The 18,528-nt window shown below is 43.2% G+C and overlaps 1 protein-coding gene across 2 annotated transcripts in view; it reads right to left on the bottom strand.

Annotated features, from left to right (window-relative positions):
- Window positions 1-3,535: 3,535 nt before the first annotated feature.
- The window catches only part of MRAP2 (melanocortin 2 receptor accessory protein 2), a 32,560-nt gene continuing 17,567 nt past the window's right edge, over window positions 3,536-18,528 (bottom strand). For both annotated transcript variants that reach the window (XM_075923835.2, XM_075923836.2), the window contains 2 exons: window positions 10,212-10,311; window positions 3,536-4,037 (listed from right to left, as the gene is read on the bottom strand). In XM_075923835.2, the coding sequence (XP_075779950.1) occupies window positions 3,644-4,037; window positions 10,212-10,311 (494 nt within the window). In that variant the 3' untranslated portion in view covers window positions 3,536-3,643. The remainder of the gene's footprint in view (window positions 4,038-10,211; window positions 10,312-18,528) is intronic.

The raw sequence follows: 18,528 nt of genomic DNA, 5'->3' as shown, positions 1-18,528 counted from the left end.
TAGGAACTGGGGGCAGGGGAGCACACAAAGCTCCCTCCCACCCTACCCTGGCCCTGCAAGCAGCACATAGCACTTTGAAGCACCACGTGCTGCTCGCAGGGCAGAAGGAGATGTCACGTGCTCCTCTGCCCCCAAGCCCTGATTGGCCTGGGGGCGGGGAAGCATGTGAAGCCTCTTCCTGCCCTGCCAGGGGCATGGGTGCCTAGTGGGAAGGGGGGGTAAAGGGGCTCCCCCACCCCTGGACCAATGATGGTCTGGAGGTGGGGAAGCCCAAAAGCATTCTGGCCCTGCCCCTTCCAAATTAGGCCCAGCCCAGGGACACTTCAAAAAATTTTGAAGTGGCCCCCGGCCAAAAATTATTTCCCACCCTGGTCTAAACCATCTGGATTGACACAATTTAATGGTGAATATAAACAGTTTTCACCACCAGTACACAAGCAAGTCTATATGTACACCATGCTCTGTCAAACAACTACAACTGTCTTCACACTTGGCTTTTTTCACGTACATGAAATAAGTCCCAGGTCCGCTTTAGAGGCAAGTGTCTGTGTCATTAGTATTGGAGAAAACTGTCCATCCTTGTTGTGATGCCAGCTGTCTTCATAGCCCATGGGGGAGGAGAGTGAAAGAGCTATCAGGTCAGGCCTCCATGGCATGGTTCCTGATAAAGATTTGATAATCTGCATACTTGGCATGTTGCACAAGACTATCATAAGCTGAGCGGGGCGGGGGGGGGGGGGGGAAGGAAGATCCTGGTTCCAGTTCTGTTTGTGTCAAAAAAGCTTATATTGCCCATTGTTTACATCTGCTGAGTTAGCTGTTGGGTTATCAGAAGCTCCTGCACAGCTGAAATCAGCAAAAATCCACCACTATGCCAAAATTGGCAAGGCTTTTAAATTTGTGTGGGTTGTTCTTGATAAAATGTCATGGCTTTAGTTTGCAAACTATGACTGATTGCTGGTTGAATTCTATCCACTGTATACACTTCTGGCAACATTCTGCGTCGTTGGCCAAGTGCAGCTGCTTTGGCATCCATTGGTTTCTCTTTCACACCAGTACATCTTTCAGGCTTTATCATTTTCATAACTCCATACCCAAAGCAGTTCTCACACACCACACCCTTACGTGTGATTATTCTTCTGAAAGCAACATGAAGCAGATGGAGGCATACCCAGTTCTTTTTCCGATAGGACTAGATCTTGATCTGCAATGCCCTCCGAAATGAAAGAGCTCCTGATTCAATACCCTGGTGGCATAGCTGAGAACACAGGCAAAGAACAAGTCAAACAACGCCGGAGTAAATATGCAGCCTTATTTTGCTCCACTCGAGATTTCAAATACATCAGAAAAGTTATCACTGGTGAGCACTTGCATTATCCTGTGGTCACAGAACAGACAGGTGATTTGGATTAACCTTCTTAGGCAGCTTAGTTTATGTAGAGTAGCCTACAGACCTTCCTTCACTGTAGCTTTGGTCACATCAATGAAAACTGCATATAGCTCCACGTTCTGCTCTAAACATTTTTTCCGGGTCTGCCGTATAACAAAGATCATGTCCATAGTACCACAAATTGGTTTTCTTGCCATTGCACTTTGGCAATTTCTCCTCAGCTATGTTTGCAATGAGTCTGTTCCATAGCACACAAACTAATATTTCCCCCACTGTACAAAGCAGAGCAAGGCTCAGGGCTCCTCCTCCTCCCCACAGTAGGGTGAGCTAGCGCTATAGTCCTATGGCGAGTCTCCAGATCTCCACATCCCCCTCTCTCCTATGGAGTATGAGTGCCAGTTCCATGCTGCTTCCTTCTGCAGCAGGCAGCCAGCCTGCATGAAGCCCCTGCATGGTTGGTTCTGTCTGCCATGAGGGAGGAAGCAGCTCTGTGCATTGCCATTCCCCTCCCATGCAGTTGGGGGAACGGCAGCACGGGGAAGCTGTCAGTGCATTTGCCTGCAGGCTCCACCCTGGCATGCCCATTGGCCAGGAATCACAACCAGTGGGAGTGGGGAGGGGGATGCCTACAAGAACAAGGCAGCACGGAACCACCTGTGACACCACCAAACAGAAGCTGCACCAGGTAAGCACCTTAATCCCCTGCTCCTCCCACATTTTAGCTCCTGTTGAGGCCCCACCCCTAGTGCTCTCCCTGGCAGTTCCCTCCCACACACTCAACCCCTCATTTCTGGAGCCTAGGAGTGCCTCCCCATGCATTAATCCAGTTTTTTGGGGAAGCTCTGAACTTTGTCATCCTTCCCCCTCTCCATCGCAGGCTAAAAGGCAATGCCTTTTTTTCTGCTTCTCACTTGGGGGCCACATCAGTGAAGTTCCCCCTCCCCACCTTCTCACTTGGGGGCCATAGCAGGGAGGTGTTTTTGCTTCTCACTTGTGTGTGGCCCACAACTGATTTTTCTGTGGGTCAATGGCCCCCTGACTAAAAAAAAGTTCCCCACACCTGGCCTCAAGGCTTGCTACAGTCCTGCTGCCATCCTTTGGCTGTGCCAGAATTCAGTAGTTTGATGGCTTTCATAACTTTCTCAGCTGCCGGATGGAGGTAGAGAGATATCTGTGGTGGGTTTCTAAGGTACATGATGGCTGTGTCTACACTGGTGCGATCTTGTGCAAAAGTGGCCGCTCTTACGCAAAAACTTGCTGCCTGTCTACACTGGCCACGTGTTCTTGCGCAAGTAAACTGACGTTCTAATGTATGTAATCAGGGCTTCTTGCGCCAGAACTCTGATGCTCCCGCTCAGGAATAAGCCCTCTTGCGCAACTGTTCTTGCGCAAGAGGCCAATGTAGACAGGCAACATGAATTTCTTGCGCAAGAAAGCCCAATGGTTAAAATGGCCATCAGAGCTTTCTTGCGCAAGAGAGCGTCTACACTGGCAAGAATGCTCTTGCGCAAAAGCACGTGCCAGTGTAGACACTCTCTTGTGCAACTACTTTAACGCAAGAACCCTTGCACTAAACAGTTTTTGTGCAAAATCACGCCAGTGTAGACGTAGCCGATCAATGTATAAACATTATAAATTATATATATAGACAAAACAAGCAGAGTCAACATTTAAAGTAAACTTGCCATAATTAAATTAATGTATAGTTACACACCTTAAACGAGAAGCATTATTTTGCCTTCACAAATTTATTGAAAAGACAATTTAACATGATTTACAAAAGTATCAGTAATTCTCAAAGAGGTATCCACTCCATAGTATCTCATCCCCTTAAAATCACTTAATAACATCATAAAAATGGGTGGGGATGCTACACATTTTAACGTTTGGGGGGGCACAGGAGCGGCTTTGCGAGCCACACTTTTGGGGGGCAAGAGCCGCATCTGCACTAGGTGGATAGGCATTATGGCTAGTTAAATAAAACAAATAGCAAGCAATACCAGCAATGATGAGGAAGGTTCTGATCATAGGAAACAGTGACATAAAAAGTATCTCCTGACAAACTATTAAGTATTTCACTTTATATGAAAGTAAGGTCAGTCCTTAGTTCAATATTTACAACAAAACACAGAGGTAAGATATTAAATACCTTCTATTGAAATAGGCTAAAAGGTCTGATGTTAGCAGCTGGGTAAGAATTCCTGATACCACAGAAACAATAAAGACACTTTGCTTTAGAAATCAAGGTTTGTTTCAGTCAAGGATCTGACGGGAGGTTTGGATAACTGGCTTGCTTTCCAAGATGATTGGTGGTTCTGAAATCAGCAGATCATCTTCACCCAGTGAAGAATTCTGATCAGTGTTCACGAAGTTGGGGATGTTAAATTTTGTAAGGCAGTTCAGCTCCTCCTCCAGCCTTCCACTGTTCCTAGCTACTTCCTGGAAGTGAGCATTTCTATCCCGACCTGGGGCTTTATGGCTTTGTTTTGCTTTGTCCAAATGCTCCACTTCATTAATGTAAAAGTGAAAGAGAGACCTGGACTCTTCAGCTACTTGACGTGAAAAGACCTTGTCTGATTCTAGAGGTTTTCCAAAGTCTGCCACAAAGCTACTCACATGAAATCTTTTTTCAGAGGGTTCCGTATTGCTAGGAAGGAGCAGAAAAAACCCCCACAAAATTAGATGTACTAAAATAACCCTGGAAATAAAAATAACAGTTTAAAATGGTTACCTCTGAGTATCAAACGTAACTTCAACAGGCATCAAAATTGGGAATAAACACAAAAATCTTCATTTATTTAATGTATGCTTAAAATACAACTATTTGCTTCATATTTTCTGTTTTAAAATGTTTGTAGTCCCTCCCTCATAGATGTAGTGCTGGAATTGATCATTAATGCCAGTAGGCCTACATTGCATTTTATTATACAATATGATTTAAAAAAAACCCTAATCCTCCTATTTTATGCAGTAGTATAAGTAATAAGAGTAATAATTAGTGCAGCACTTAACATTTTCAAAGCATTCTACAAAGCATTTACTGTGCCAGTGGGATGTATGTAATGGGCACTGCCTCCATGTCTTTTGTGACTAACAATCACGTAACTAGCTAGTGGTCAGCAGTTTCATAGATGTCTTTGAAGTTTAAGGGACAAGATCTAGAAACGGGACATATTCACAGCATTGCAATGCCTAATGTTTAGAGTCCTTGCTGCCTAGCGGAATCTACAGCCCTGAGCTTAGGTGCACGGGCTCTCCAAACCATACCTGGGGAAGAGTCAGGTGCCCAAGAAAGGGATTTTGAAAGACCAGCATTCTGCGCAGTGAACCACCTAAGCTAGGCAACTGGTAAGGCCCTCACTGTCGGTATTTACTGATTTCCCCCCCCCCCCCAAATTCCTAGGGTTTTTAAAAAAGCCAGTATTCAGGTTTTACTAATAGGCAAATTGTCGTTTTTCCAGGACCTGGGAATTTTTCATGGTGGAAGCAAATAGAGCTGTGCGAAATGGCCAGTGGGATTTGCAGGGGGCTCTGCCCTGCATGGGAGCTAGTAGTCCTGGGAAATAGTCTTTCACTCCCCTCCTGATCCAGCCAGGTAGAAAGAGATGCACAAGGAGCCAGGCCCAGCAGCCAAGTCTCCCAACTGCTACAGGATTGGAACAGAAGATTCCACAGCTGCCCCCACAGTGTATATACCTCCCCTCCCCACCACCACCACCACCCCCAGCTGCAACTGCCCTCCCCTCACCCCTTGTGTGTATTTTACTAGGTTTTTCCCCAGTAAAAAAAAAGAAATTCCCAGGACATTCATAAAATTAAATACCCAAAGCCAAAGGACTTCCTCACAGGAAATGACATGAGGGGTGTAGCCTTGCCTTACCCCCTCAAGAGGGCTAAAGTGTCTATGTCTAAGCCAAAAGGAAAATGCCTGTATATGCTCAGTATTCACAGCCCTCTCCCGGAGTTTGGCACCTAAACTCTTTCTTACCAAAAAGATGAGCAGGAGCTGGTGTCTCCATTATAACCTTATCCTAGAGCACTCACCTAGGCTGCCAAAGACCTTGATTCAAATTCCCCTGCTGCCTGATGCAAAGTAGGGATTTGGACCCACATCGTCCAAGTTTCTAGTGAGAGTATCCTAACCACAGGGCTCTGATATTCTGGACTAGCCTGCACCCTGTCTCCTGATGAAGCTGTTCTGTACATAAAAACAGTCACTGGACCAGACAAAGAGTGAGACTGCTTTGTAGCCCTATGGTTAGGGCACTCTCCTAAGAGACTCAAGCTCCTGTTCCAATGACTATTTACACAAAGTGTAAAATACTCTATGGCCCAACAGTGAAGATGCTCATATTTCTCAGATTCTACATTAACTCCCAGCTCCATCAAAGTCAATGGCAAAACTCCTATTAATTTCAATGGAGCCATCCATTGTTTCCAACTGAGGACACTATACAAGGCTTGAAGGGCTACAGGATAGCTATGAAGATTGGATAGATAGCTAGGAGACCCAAACCTTCAGCACAGAAAAGCTAGGGAAGACACCAGGAGGAATGATGTAATCTCTATGGAGTGCCCAAGAAAACACTGAACTCAAGACCGATCATGTCTATACAGGCTTGTACATGAATCTAAATATAGGCAGGTCACAGAATCCCATTATAGCCAAAATGTTTCTGGTGTTAATGCACGCTTGGCTAGTCAACCTTTTCTTGTCATCGTCTGATGAAAGTTATTTGCACATGAAAGGCACTATAGGATGTTCTACCTTCATACTGTACAGTCTAATACCATAAAACCAAAACACTTCTCAAGACTTCATCAAAATGGCACCGCCTTTCATGTACTGACCCACAGTTATAAAGGTAGGAGTTAGCAAACAAGAATCTCATTTGGCATTTCAAGTGAAGTATTTTGGAGTATAAAATGATAGTTCAACAAATAATGCAGATTAGTACTGAGGGGAAATAATTCAACAGTAGGGAAATAAGTGGACTGAAAAAGCCTTCGTGCACAAAAGAGGAAAGGTGTTAAATATAAATTTACAATACCATGTAGTGGCAGAAATGTCTGCATGAATTTAAGCTACATTCATGTGACTAGCAAGACTAACCCTAGAACTGTAGGTACAATTTCTAGATACCCCCCATGGGGGGAATGTGAATAAAGTGGAAGGAAGAAAAGCAAAGATTAAAAGGCTGAAAGACTGAGTTTATGAATACATGCATTCCTCTTTCCAAACTAAAATTAACTAACAACAAGGGACTGTTTAATTGTAAGGTAGTTCGAGGGTGAGAGTATAACCAGGAGTAACAGGAGAAAAGTGAACAAAGGATGGTGAAGATTGGATAAGAGAAGTTTTATAATGCTGAAATCTGGCAGTAGTGGAGTATCTAAAGGGAAATGACTGAAGACCATAGGGAAAAAAATCAAGTTATGCTGGAATGAACAGAGGTATTGAGCATGTACTGTAGGGAACATTCCTGCATTTATAGGGGCATGACATGTATGACTCAAGAACTGTAGATCTTTACCATCTCTACGGTATCTTTAGCAAAATGCAGGACTATGTAGCACTTTAAAGACTTTAAAGTCTTAGTCTTTAAAGTGCTACATAGTCCTGCATTTTGCTTCAGCTACACCAGACTAACACAGCTACATTTCTATTACTATTCTACGGTATCTTTAAAGTGTGACGATCATGAGCACTGTATTTCAGATGTAGTGCTCTCTATGGTGTTTAAATGGCCCCCCTTGCAATAGGATCTGAACCCCTCACAATCTTTAACAAATTTATCTTCAAAACACTTCTGTGATTCACTGAAGTGCTAGTCTCTCCTTAAGCAGATGGAGAACTAAGGCTCAATGAGACTAAGGCCCAGATCTTCTAAGGCACTTAGGAACTTTTCCTGCTTTGTGTTGTGACACCTCACCCCTAGGCAGCCTGCCATGTAGCACAAGCCTCATCCCCAAGCTCTGCACCCAGACTTTCTATAGAATGCATGGAGATCCTTACGTTGCTAAGAAAGGGATCTTCAGAAGCCAGCAAGCTGAGCGGGGAGCTGCCAAAGCTAGCCAGGAGTGAAATGCTGAGGAGAGAGTCTTAAGCACCTAATTGGCTAAACCCAGGGTTGTGAGTTCAATCCTTGTGGAGGCCATTTAGGGATTTGGGGCAAAAATTCATCAGGGGTGGTACTTGGTCCTGCTGTGAAGGCAGGGGACTGGACTCAATGACCTTTCAAGGTCCCTTCCAGTTCTAGGAGATAGGCAATCTCCATTATCTATTGAAGGCACAGAAAGAAACCATCCTGATGCGTAGCAAGAGAGGCAAACATGGTAGGAGACCGGATTGGCTTACGGGGGAAATCTTTGGTGAACTTAAGCACAAAAAGGAAGCTTACAAAAAGTAGAAACTTGGACAAATGACCAGGGAGGGGTTTAAATGTATAGCTCGAGAGTGCCGGGGGGTTATCAGGAAGGCAAAAGCGCAATTAGAATTACGACTGGAAAAGGATGTGAAGGATAACAAGAAAGGCTTCTACAGTCATGGTAACAAAAAGAAGGTGATCAGAGAAGGTGTGGGGCCCCTACTGGATAAAGGAGGTAACCTAGTGACAGATGAGGTGGGGAAAGCTGAAGTACTCAATGCTTTCTTTGCCTGTGTATTCACGGACAAGGTCAGCTCCCAGACTAATGCGCTAAGTGACGCAAGATGGGATGAAGATGGACAGCCCTTGGTGGGTAAAGAACAGGTTAGGAACTATTTAGAAAAGCTAAACATACATAAATCCATGGGTCCGGACTTAATACATCCAAGGGTACTGAGGGAGTTGGCAAATGTCATTGAGGAGACTTTGGCCATTATCTTTGAAAAGTCATGGAGATCGGGAGAAATGCTGGATGATTGGAAAAAGGCAAATGTAGCGCCCATCTTCAAAAAGGGAAGAAGGACGATCAGGGAACTATAGGCCAGTCAGTCTTACCTCGGTTCCTGGAACAATCATGGAAGGGATCCTTAAGGAATCCATTTTGAGGCACTTGGAAGAGAGGAAAGTGATTAGGAATAGTCAGCATGGATTCAAAAGGAAAAGTCATGCCTGACCAATCCGATTAGCTTCTATGATGAGGTAACTGGCTCTGTGGACGTGGGAAAGTCAGTGGATGTGATATACCTTCACTTTAGCAAGGCTTTTGATAGGGTCTCCCACAATATTCTTGCAAGCAAGTTAAGGGAATATGGATTGGATAAATGGACAGTAAGATGGATAGAAAGATGGCTAGAAGGCCAGGCCCAGCGGGTAGTGATCAACGGCTCGATGTCAGGATGGCGGTCGGTTTCTAGCAGAGTGCCCCAAGGTTCAGTTCTAGGTTTTATTCAATATCTTTATTAATGACCTGGATGAGGGGATGGATTGCACCCTCAGCAAGTTTGCGGATGACACTAAACTAGGGAGAGAGGTAGATACGCTTGAGGGCAGAGATAGGGTCCAGAGTGACGTAGACAAATTGGAGGATTGGGCCACAAGAAATCTGATGAGGTTCAACAAGGACAAGAGCAGAGTCCTGCACTTGGAACGGAAGAATTCCAAGCATTGTTACAGGCTAGGGACCAACCAGCTAAGTACAGGCAGTCCCCGGGTTACGTACAAGATAGGGACTGTAGGTTTGTTCTTAAGTTGAATTTGTATGTAAGTCGGAACTGGTACATATTGTAGGGGAAACTCTAGCCAAACATTTCTCCAGAGCTCAGTTTTATTCTCCCACACCTCACTTCCCTCAGTCCTTTATTCTCAAGCTGAGGTGTCTGCTGAGAAAAGCCGCTCCGCATCTCCCTGGTCTGCTGGGGCGGAGGTGCTAGCTTCGCGTCTCCCTTGTCTGCTGGGGGGAAGCAGCTAGTGTGGGGTTGCCTCACCCCGTTTGTAAGTAGGGATCCGATGTAAGTCGGATCCATGTAACCCGGGGACTGCCTGTAGCAGAGCTGCAGAAAAGGACCTGGGGGTTACAGTGGATGAGAAGCTGGATATGAGTCAACAGTGTGCCCTTGTAGCCAAGAAGGCTAATGGCATATTAGGTTGCATTAAGAGGAGCATTGCCAGCAGATCCAGAGATGTCATTATTCCCCTTTATTTGGTTCTGGTGAGGCCACATCTAGAATATTGTGTCCAGTTCTGGACCCCCCACTACAAAAAGAATGTGGACGCATTGGAGAGGGTCCAGCGGAGAGCAACCAAAATGATTAGGGGGCTGGAGCATATGACCTATGAGGAGAGGCTGAGGGAGTTGGGTGTGTTTAGTCTGCAGAAAAGAAGAGTGAGGGGGGATTTGATAGCAGCCTTCAACTTCCTGAAGGGAGGTTCTAAAGAGGCTGGAGAAAGGCTGTTCTCAGTAGTGACAGATGGCAGAACAAAGAGCAATGGTCTCAAGTTGTGGTGGGAGAGGTCCAGGTTGGATATTAGGAAAAACTATTTCACTAGGAGAGTGGTGAAGCACTGGAATGGGTTACCTAGGGAAGTAGTGGAGTCTCCATCCCTAGCGGCGTTTAAGTCTCGGCTTGACAAAGTCCTGGCTGGGTTGATTTAGTTGGGATTGGTCCTGCCTAGAGCAGGGGGCTGGACTTGATGACCTTCTGAGGTCTTTTCCAGTTCTATGTTTCTATGATTCTATGACATTTCAGTATCAACAGGAATATATTTTTAAATCTCTTTTTTAATAGTAGGACAGAATTTAATTTACAAATAACGCAATAGAAGGGACTATCACTGTAATAGGAAAATCATTTGAGCAGCGCATCACAGTGCTGCTGCACACTGATCAGACTCACTCTTGGTGCGGTGCTCCTGTCTTCGTCAGCAAAGTCAGCACAAAGAACATGAAAATGACAAAAACTGCCAGACCAACCCAAAATCCAATCACAATGGAATCTGCAGGAGAGAAGTAAACGGATTAGTATTCCACCAACCTTTATAAATAGGTTCCATTCCTCGTAATGTACTATGACTCAGAGTTCAGAAAGACTTTGGTTCTTATTACAAGACACATTTAACATCCTGACTAGCCAAGTATTGGGCACTATGTCTCTGGAAAAAGCCAATGGATATAAAAGTGACCAATTCAGCATTGGAAACATCAACCATGCATAGCACTGAATGCACAAACATTTATTATTTTAACTTCTAGCTTTATAACATTAAAACCTGAGGGCAGGTCAACACTTAGCATCAAATCCTCCCAGCAATTCAGTCGCAAGCAAGTGTCCTGCAATGCTATAATTAGTGCTTACTTATAGCTAATGTATAGGTTATTGTGGCTGTACTGAATAGTCATATTTGATTGTAGTAACTGGAAATGCTGTTTGGTCAAAAACAGATAGTGCATAGAGTAATAAATGAACTAAATGCACAACATTACGTACCCAGAGCTGTTAGCAATTGCTATATTTACTTTGCCACCCACATTACACTATCAAATATCCTTACCACCATTTCTTTAAGGAGCTTGCACACTTTCATAGCTTTCAGTAGGCCTTTGACATTTGACAAGGGGAATGCCCTCAAACTACAGAAGCCCCTGTTTTTGTCTCAAAGTCCATTCAGTGTTTGCTAAGAAATTGTCATTTCCCTTCTCTTATGTGCTGTAGGAAATCTGTGACAACCTGCCAGGATAAACTACTAAAAGACAATTATTCCAAGTCAGACTTGCACCACTGCCAAAGGAGCAGCAGCACATGTTGTACTGAGCACATCAAAGAGCTACTGGAGAAAGGGGAAATCAGCTGGGCCAGGATCTCTCCAGCCTCTAGAGAGAGAACACAGCCCCAATGCTCCACACTGCCTAATGGACAGGTGCCTCCACATCACAGATGTGGGGGAGAAGAAGAGAATGTGCCCACCAGGCCAGGCTCCCCACAATCCTCTCCATACTCTAGCACATGGTTGTAATGACCTCCTCCCTAACATACTAGCCTTTTCTTGTTGCCAGCTTGTGCAACCTTAATTCACTCCATGTGCATACGCTGAATGATGAAGTCTAACTACATTATCACATTTTTTTGTGTGTAAGACCCCTGACTCACTGCACAATCTAGATGCACAAAGAGGCAGAATTAAGGTTGCACAAACAATTGTGAATGATAGGAAAGCCAAATTTAAGTGCTTAACAAAATTGCACATTAAACCTATGTATATCTATGTCTACTTAGGAGTTCAGAGATATTGCTGTGCTGCACAAAGGACACTCAGAACTACATGGTAGGATAACACAGGTTTGGCATATCAATGTTGGCAAAGACCAAAATGCATTTTCTGTACTTTCCCCAGTATTCAAAAAATTATTAAGTATTGGTAACAGCAGCCCAGGGATTTCTAAAGAGTTGGCTAAGGCACTCTGAAGGTACATCTATGCTGCAACTCTATTTCAAAATAACTAGTGCTATTCCAAAATAACTTAGTCCACATCTACACAGCAGGCAGTTATTTTGAAATAGTGTCAAAATACTGTCAAGCTGGAGGTTTTCTTACTCTTATTCCTGTAACCCTCATTGTACGAGGAGTAAGGGAAGTCGGAGGAAGAGTGCTCTACTTTGAAATAAGTGCTGTGTAGACACTCCCTATTTCAAGATAAGCTCTTTCGAAATAAGATATGCAATTGATGTAGCTCAATTTGCGTAGCTTATATTGAGTTAAGCCCTGTAGTGTAGACATACCGTTAGATGCAGGCTTACTGGGCCTGCTGTTTTAAAAAATGTTTATCCTTATTACAAGGCTATTATTAATAGACTGGAAAGTACTTTAGCCTCATTATGTCATCCAGCATCTTTCCAAATATAAATTGGAAATTATTGCACATTTCTCCCTTGTGTGATATTAACACAAATTATATCATTTCATTTTAATAATGTGTCTATTCTTTGTTATATTTTGTTCCTAATATACCTAAATATCTCCTACTTATTGTTCATAACTTCTACCAACCATGGATAGTTCCCTGCCATCATTTGCTTCCCTTATCCATTTTTTATACTTCAAAACTTCTAATTCATATTGCTATCTTCTTCACCCCACCACTACCCTTGTTATGCCGGGTTCCTGTTTACCAGTAAATGTCAAACTGAGATCCATCTACTGTATCAGGAGACAAACTGGATGGGAAAAAAAGACACACTGGTTCCAAAAGGATACATTTATTTTTAATTGTTGCTTTCTCTTGTCCTCTTAAAAATGGGATTTTAATCAAAGTTATCCTATTGTGTGACTAGAATTTCAGCTTTTTAGACATCTAATCAGTTATTCTTAAAGAATTCCAAATTTTCATTTGGAGTTTTATCTAACATTTTTTCCCATTCAAATTTCCTCAGCTTTGGGAAATTCACCCTTTCAAAGCACTAACTATATATTTTATTCTGATTGGAATGGGTGTCTCTTTGCCCATACTGAATGTAATCAGATTGTGATTACCAGTCTCCAAGTAACCACCAACTTTCAGTCCACTGATTCATTCAATACGAGTTACTTTGTGTTTGGTGCAGTAGAATCATAGAGCTGGAAGAGACCTCAGGAGGTCATCAAATCCAGCCCCCCTGCCCAATGCAGGATCAATCCCAACTAAATCAACCCAGCCAGAGTTTTGTCAAGCTGAGACTTAAAAACCTCTAGGGATGGAGATTCTGTCACCTCTTAGGTAACCCATTCCAGTACTTCATCACCCTCCTAGTGAAATAGTTTTTCATAATATCCAACCTAGACCTCCCCCACTGTAACTTGAGATCATCACTCCTTGTTCTGCCATCCGTCACTACTGTGAACAGCCTTTCTCCATCCTCTTTGGAACCTCCCTTCTGGAAGTTAAAGGCTGCTATCAAATCCCCCCTCACTCTTCTCTTCTGCAGACTAAACAAACCCAAATTCCTCAGTCTCTCCTCATAGGTGATATGTTCCAGCTCCCTAATCATTTTGGTTGTCCTCTGTGGGACCCTCTCCAATGCATACACATCCTTTCTCTAGTGGGGGACCCAGAATTGGACACAATACTCCAGATGTGGCCTCACCAGAGCCGAATAAAAGGGAATAATCACTTCTCTAGATCTGCTGACAATGCTTTTCTTAATGCAACCTAATATGCCATTAGCCTTCTTGGCTACAAGGGCACACTGTTGACTCATATCCAGCTTCTCATCCACTGTAATTCTCAGGTCCTTTTCTGCAGAACTGCTACTTAGCCAGTCGGTCTCCAGCCTGTAACAATGCTTGGGATTTTTCCATCTCAAGTGCAGAACTGTGCACTTGTCCTTGTTAAACCTCATCAGATTTCTTTTGGCCCAATCCTCTAATCTGTCTAGGTCACTCTGGACCCTATCCCTACCCTCCAGCATATCTATCTTAATGTCATCTGCAAACTTGCTAAGGGTGCAATCCATCCCCTCATTCAGGTCATTAATAAAGATGTTGAACAATATTGGTCCTAGAACCGATCCTTGGGGCACTCCGCTAGAAACCGACTGCCAACCTGACAATGTTACCTATTGGGCCCAACAGTCTAGCCAGCTTTCTATCCATCTTACAGTCCATTTATCCAATCCATATTCCCTTAACTTGCTGGCAAGAATATTGTGGGAGACCATAAAGTCAAGGTATATCACATCCATTGACTTCCCCATATCCACAGAGCCAGTCACCTCATCATAGAAGCTAATCAGATTGGTTAGGCACGACTTGCCCTTCGTGAATCTATGTTGACTATTACTGATCACTTTCCCCTCTTCCAAGTGCTTCAAAATGGATTCCCTGAGGATCTCCTCCATGATTTTTCCAGGGACTGAGGTTGACTGGTCTGTAGTTCCCTGGATTGTCCTTCTTCCCTTTTTTAAAGATGGGCACTATATTTGTTAGCCAGAAAATTAGTGATCTTAAACTAAACTAGCTTTCAGGCCTGTCTCCAAACCCACATCTATCATTGGGAGCTATTGGGCCTTCCCCAAGGACTAGGACAGAAAGTTATGGTAAACTAACAACAAGATTTATTAAACAGTAAACAAGGTAAGTATAACTATAAACAGGAATAAAAATAGGACCCCACCACAGGAAATAGAACAAAACAATCTTGACTGCGACTTAAGGTAAGTACAAGGTAAGAACCCAGGTAAATCAGAGGGATTTCACAGGGATCGTACCATCTCTCGCAGCAGTGGGACCCTCACTGGATTCCGGACTCAATCTTAGATGTCTGGAACAGCAGGATTGGAACAGTTGGATCTTCATTTGGGCAGGTCTGTTTGGCCTAACAAACCCCTTTTTCCCTGCGCCGTCGTGGGTGCAAGTAAATCCTAACCGGAGAGGAGTGACAAATGGATTTCACTCCTTGCATGTGAGTATACCTTCCACAATCCTAGACCTACAATGTGTGGACCTGGTCTGGCGTACACGTCTGAATGACACCGGCACGCTGCCAGTCAGATGGACAGCCCCGGGCAAAGCCAGAGGCAGCCTTTAAGTAACCTGCAGTTGCAGGGCAAACTGTCTGCTGTCACTGGGCAGACATAGGTCCCCTGACACTGGGTTTCCCGCCAAAACACAGAAAGGGTGGGAAAAGGAGGGAGAAGAAGGGCAGCCAATATGGAGTCCAGGTTGTTATTATGGCTCTCAAAATGGCACCTGTGCCCAAAATGTCATTCCAGAGAATTTTAACCCTACACATTTGCCTTTTTCCAATCATCCGGGATCTCTTCCAATCTTCACGAGTTTTCAGAGATAATGACCAAAGGCTCTGCAATAACATTTGCCAACTCCCTTAGATGTGATACTACCTTATGTGAAAACCATATAATTTTTAGAAATTCTAATGATATGTTTTACTATTGACTACATCAGAGTGCTGACGACTCTCCAACTGAAGTCTCCCATAACACTAAAATTTCTTTCTACACAAGTACTTAAGGAGTAACTCATGATGTTCTCTGGTTTGATTTGGTAATCTGTAACAGACCCCCCCCCCCCCCACAGACACAATAGTACCCTTTGTTACTTGGTACACTGATCCACACACACACACACACACACACACACACACACACACACACACACACACACACACACACACTCAAGAATGTTCAGATTACACAGCCACATATTGTTCTTCAGGGTATTTCTACCCTTGCAGTTGATTGACAAAACTTTTGTCATTTTCGGGTGCTTAACTTCCCTCTCCCCTCATGAATGACTAAGTTCTGCCATGGCAAGTGCACATGTGAACACTGCTTTGTCAGCAAGAGTGCTCCCTTGCCAACAAAGTGAAATCTGTTCATTGGCGGTGGAAGTATTTTGTCAGTAAAAACACCAACAAACAGCATTCACACATGCTGACTTTTAGTGACAAAACAGTGACAGTTACTAAAAGCTGCTTAGTGTAGACATACTCTTAAACAGCTTGTTCTAAATTGACCTATTTACTCACTATGCCATTCTGAGCCTCAGTTAGATGATCTTGATGTTTTTCAATGTCAATGACTGGGCAGAAAAGTGTTACATCTGTCAGAATCACTCTGCATCACCCCAAGAAATGGCCAATGACCTCCAGGTTTTGTTTAGCTGTCACAGGAATATAAGAGTTGCTTTACCAGATGAGGTCCACCTAGGTCAGTATTCCCTTTAACAGTGTCCAGAACCAGATGTTTCCAAGGAAAGTGTAAGAAACTGACAGTGAGCAATAACCTCTTACATTGGTGAATGACTTATGGCCTCCACAAAGATTTCTAAATTGTATTTGTCACCCTTTCTAATGTAACACAAAAACTGTTATCATGTAAATGTCTAAAGTACTTTTGGAAGGCTACTAAGCTCTTGGCCTCAATGATATTTAGAGGTCATAGCTAGATCCTGAGATACTATGCCAAGCATCATAGAGGAGTAAGAAGCCTATTAGGGTATGCCTACACTGCATTCCTTTCAAGGGAGGAATGCAAATGTGGGTGAATGAAATTGAAGTGCAGATTTGAATTTCCCACGCTTCAATTGCATAATCGCGTGCAGGTGCTATTTCGAAATACCCTATTTTGAAAAAAGAAACGCTGTCCAGATGTGGTTACTTTGAAAGAAAACCCTTCTTTCGAAATTACCCGTAAACCTCATTTTATAAGGAGTAAAAGTAATTTTGAAATAAGGGTTTTCTTTCGAAATAACTGCATCCAGACAGTGTTTCTTTTTTCGAAATAGGGTATTTCGAAATAGCGCCCGGATGCGATTATGCAAATGAAGCATGGGAAATTCAAATCTGCACTTCATTTGCAATTTCGTTCACCTGCATTTGCATTCCTTTCTCAAAAGAGGAATGCAGTGTAGACATACCCTTAGGTATTCTAACGTGTTTTCCTTTCTCCCAGGCCCTCAGGGCAGGCTTTGGACTGTTCTAACTTTTGAAAACTTAAATGGCCACTCTGCCAGCCCATCACAAGAATTTAGCAGAAAACAAAACATTGTATATACCAGTAAGACACTTTCCACAGCCACAAAAAGACTGATCCACTGACTAGTGGGAGTACGGATAGCTCAGTGGTTTGAGCATTGGCGTGCTAAACCCAAGGTTGTGAGCTCAATCCTTGAGGGGGCCATTTAGGGATCTGGGGCAGAACTGTCAGGGATGGTACTTGGTTCTGCCATAAGAGCAGGGGACTGTACTCACTGACCTCTCAAGGTCCCTTCCAGTTCTATGAGATAGGTATATCTCCATTTATTATTATTGTAAGTCAATAGGAGTCTCTTAATTGATTTTAATGAATATTGGACCTGGCTTAAAGGTCGCAGCACGTGCACACACACAGAGTCCTCAGCTCTTGTAGCTGTCATTGTAGCTACGCCAATGAGTGGTGATATAACCAGGCTCCAGTTCAGTGGATTTTAAATGCAGAGGAACAAATGAAAGTAAACAAAGCATTAATGTTGCAAGCATGACTTATTTGCTGTTTGGAAAGTAATGAATATTTATGGAAACATAAAGCTGCACAGTGGTGAGGATATAGACATCAATTGCCCGGAGGATTTCTACACACTTTCCAAATTGAATAGGTAGCTGAAAAAAATATATTATTCCCTTCATCCAACTGGGAGTAGTGAAAAGTAATGCAATACTAAATAATTGCTCTACGAAGCCTGCAGGGCTTTCAATTGCATTATCACTCTGGGATAGGATTTTTCCTGATATAGTAGATATTGTCACTTTTCTGCTCGTCACTGATATATCTGAACTCTTCTCTTTGAGCAATTGAGGGGGTATCCTCCATTTTAAAATTGCTTAGTCTGCATACATATATTATATTATAGCCGCTATTCTTACCTACTCTCCAAACACCCTAAATGCTGTAGAATTTCACTGAAAAGACTTCACTCACAAATCTTAAGATGTAGAGACAGAATGAACAGCTGTTCCAAATTTACTTCTTTATCTGCATCTAACAGAAAGGCACAGTGCTCTGAAAAACTAGTCTGATTTGAGACCTGAGGCCTAGCTAACAATGGTCAAAATTTTGCTAATATAAAGCAAAGCTAAGCTATGAGCAAGAGGCAGGCACCTGCTCACAGAACTTGACATGAACAGAGCTGAGAGTGCAAAACACTAATTAGTAATAAGCCTAGGTGTAAAATAGTAATTGGTACTAGGTACTGACTGTAAAACAGTAATTGGTATTGGTCATAAATTGAAAGCACATTGAAAGCACATTTACCACCAGCTCATTAAAAAAGACCTTAGTATCCACACTCCCTACAGATACCAATCCGGGTTCAGAAAAGGGTCTAAAATGACAACATGATGGACAGAGATGTTCTAAGCGAACCATGAGGTGCAGGGTAATGGGTGGTATTTAAGTAGCGTCAGAGGGTGATAACCGGACACATCAGGAGTGATATGTACCTATATATAAAGTGGCTTGAAGGGGAAGTTTTTCTCTGACCTAGAAGGCAGTGGATTCCAATATCACCCCATATCACTGACTAAGTCAGTACACTGTTACAGGGTACATATGCATAGTGGTTCGGTAGAGTCTACTGATAACTATTACTGAACTTTGTTTAACAATAAACCTGGCCAGGCGCCTTCGTTGCTTATCTGGTTTTGTGGTCTTTGGGGGCTCTCTCTGAGACTGCTGTGTTGAC

The sequence above is a fragment of the Pelodiscus sinensis genome, chromosome 3 (genome assembly GCF_052426305.1).
Source record: "Pelodiscus sinensis isolate ZL-2025 chromosome 3, ASM5242630v1, whole genome shotgun sequence".
NCBI lineage: Eukaryota > Metazoa > Chordata > Testudines > Trionychidae > Pelodiscus > Pelodiscus sinensis.
This window is presented reverse-complemented; position numbering and strand designations above follow the sequence as displayed.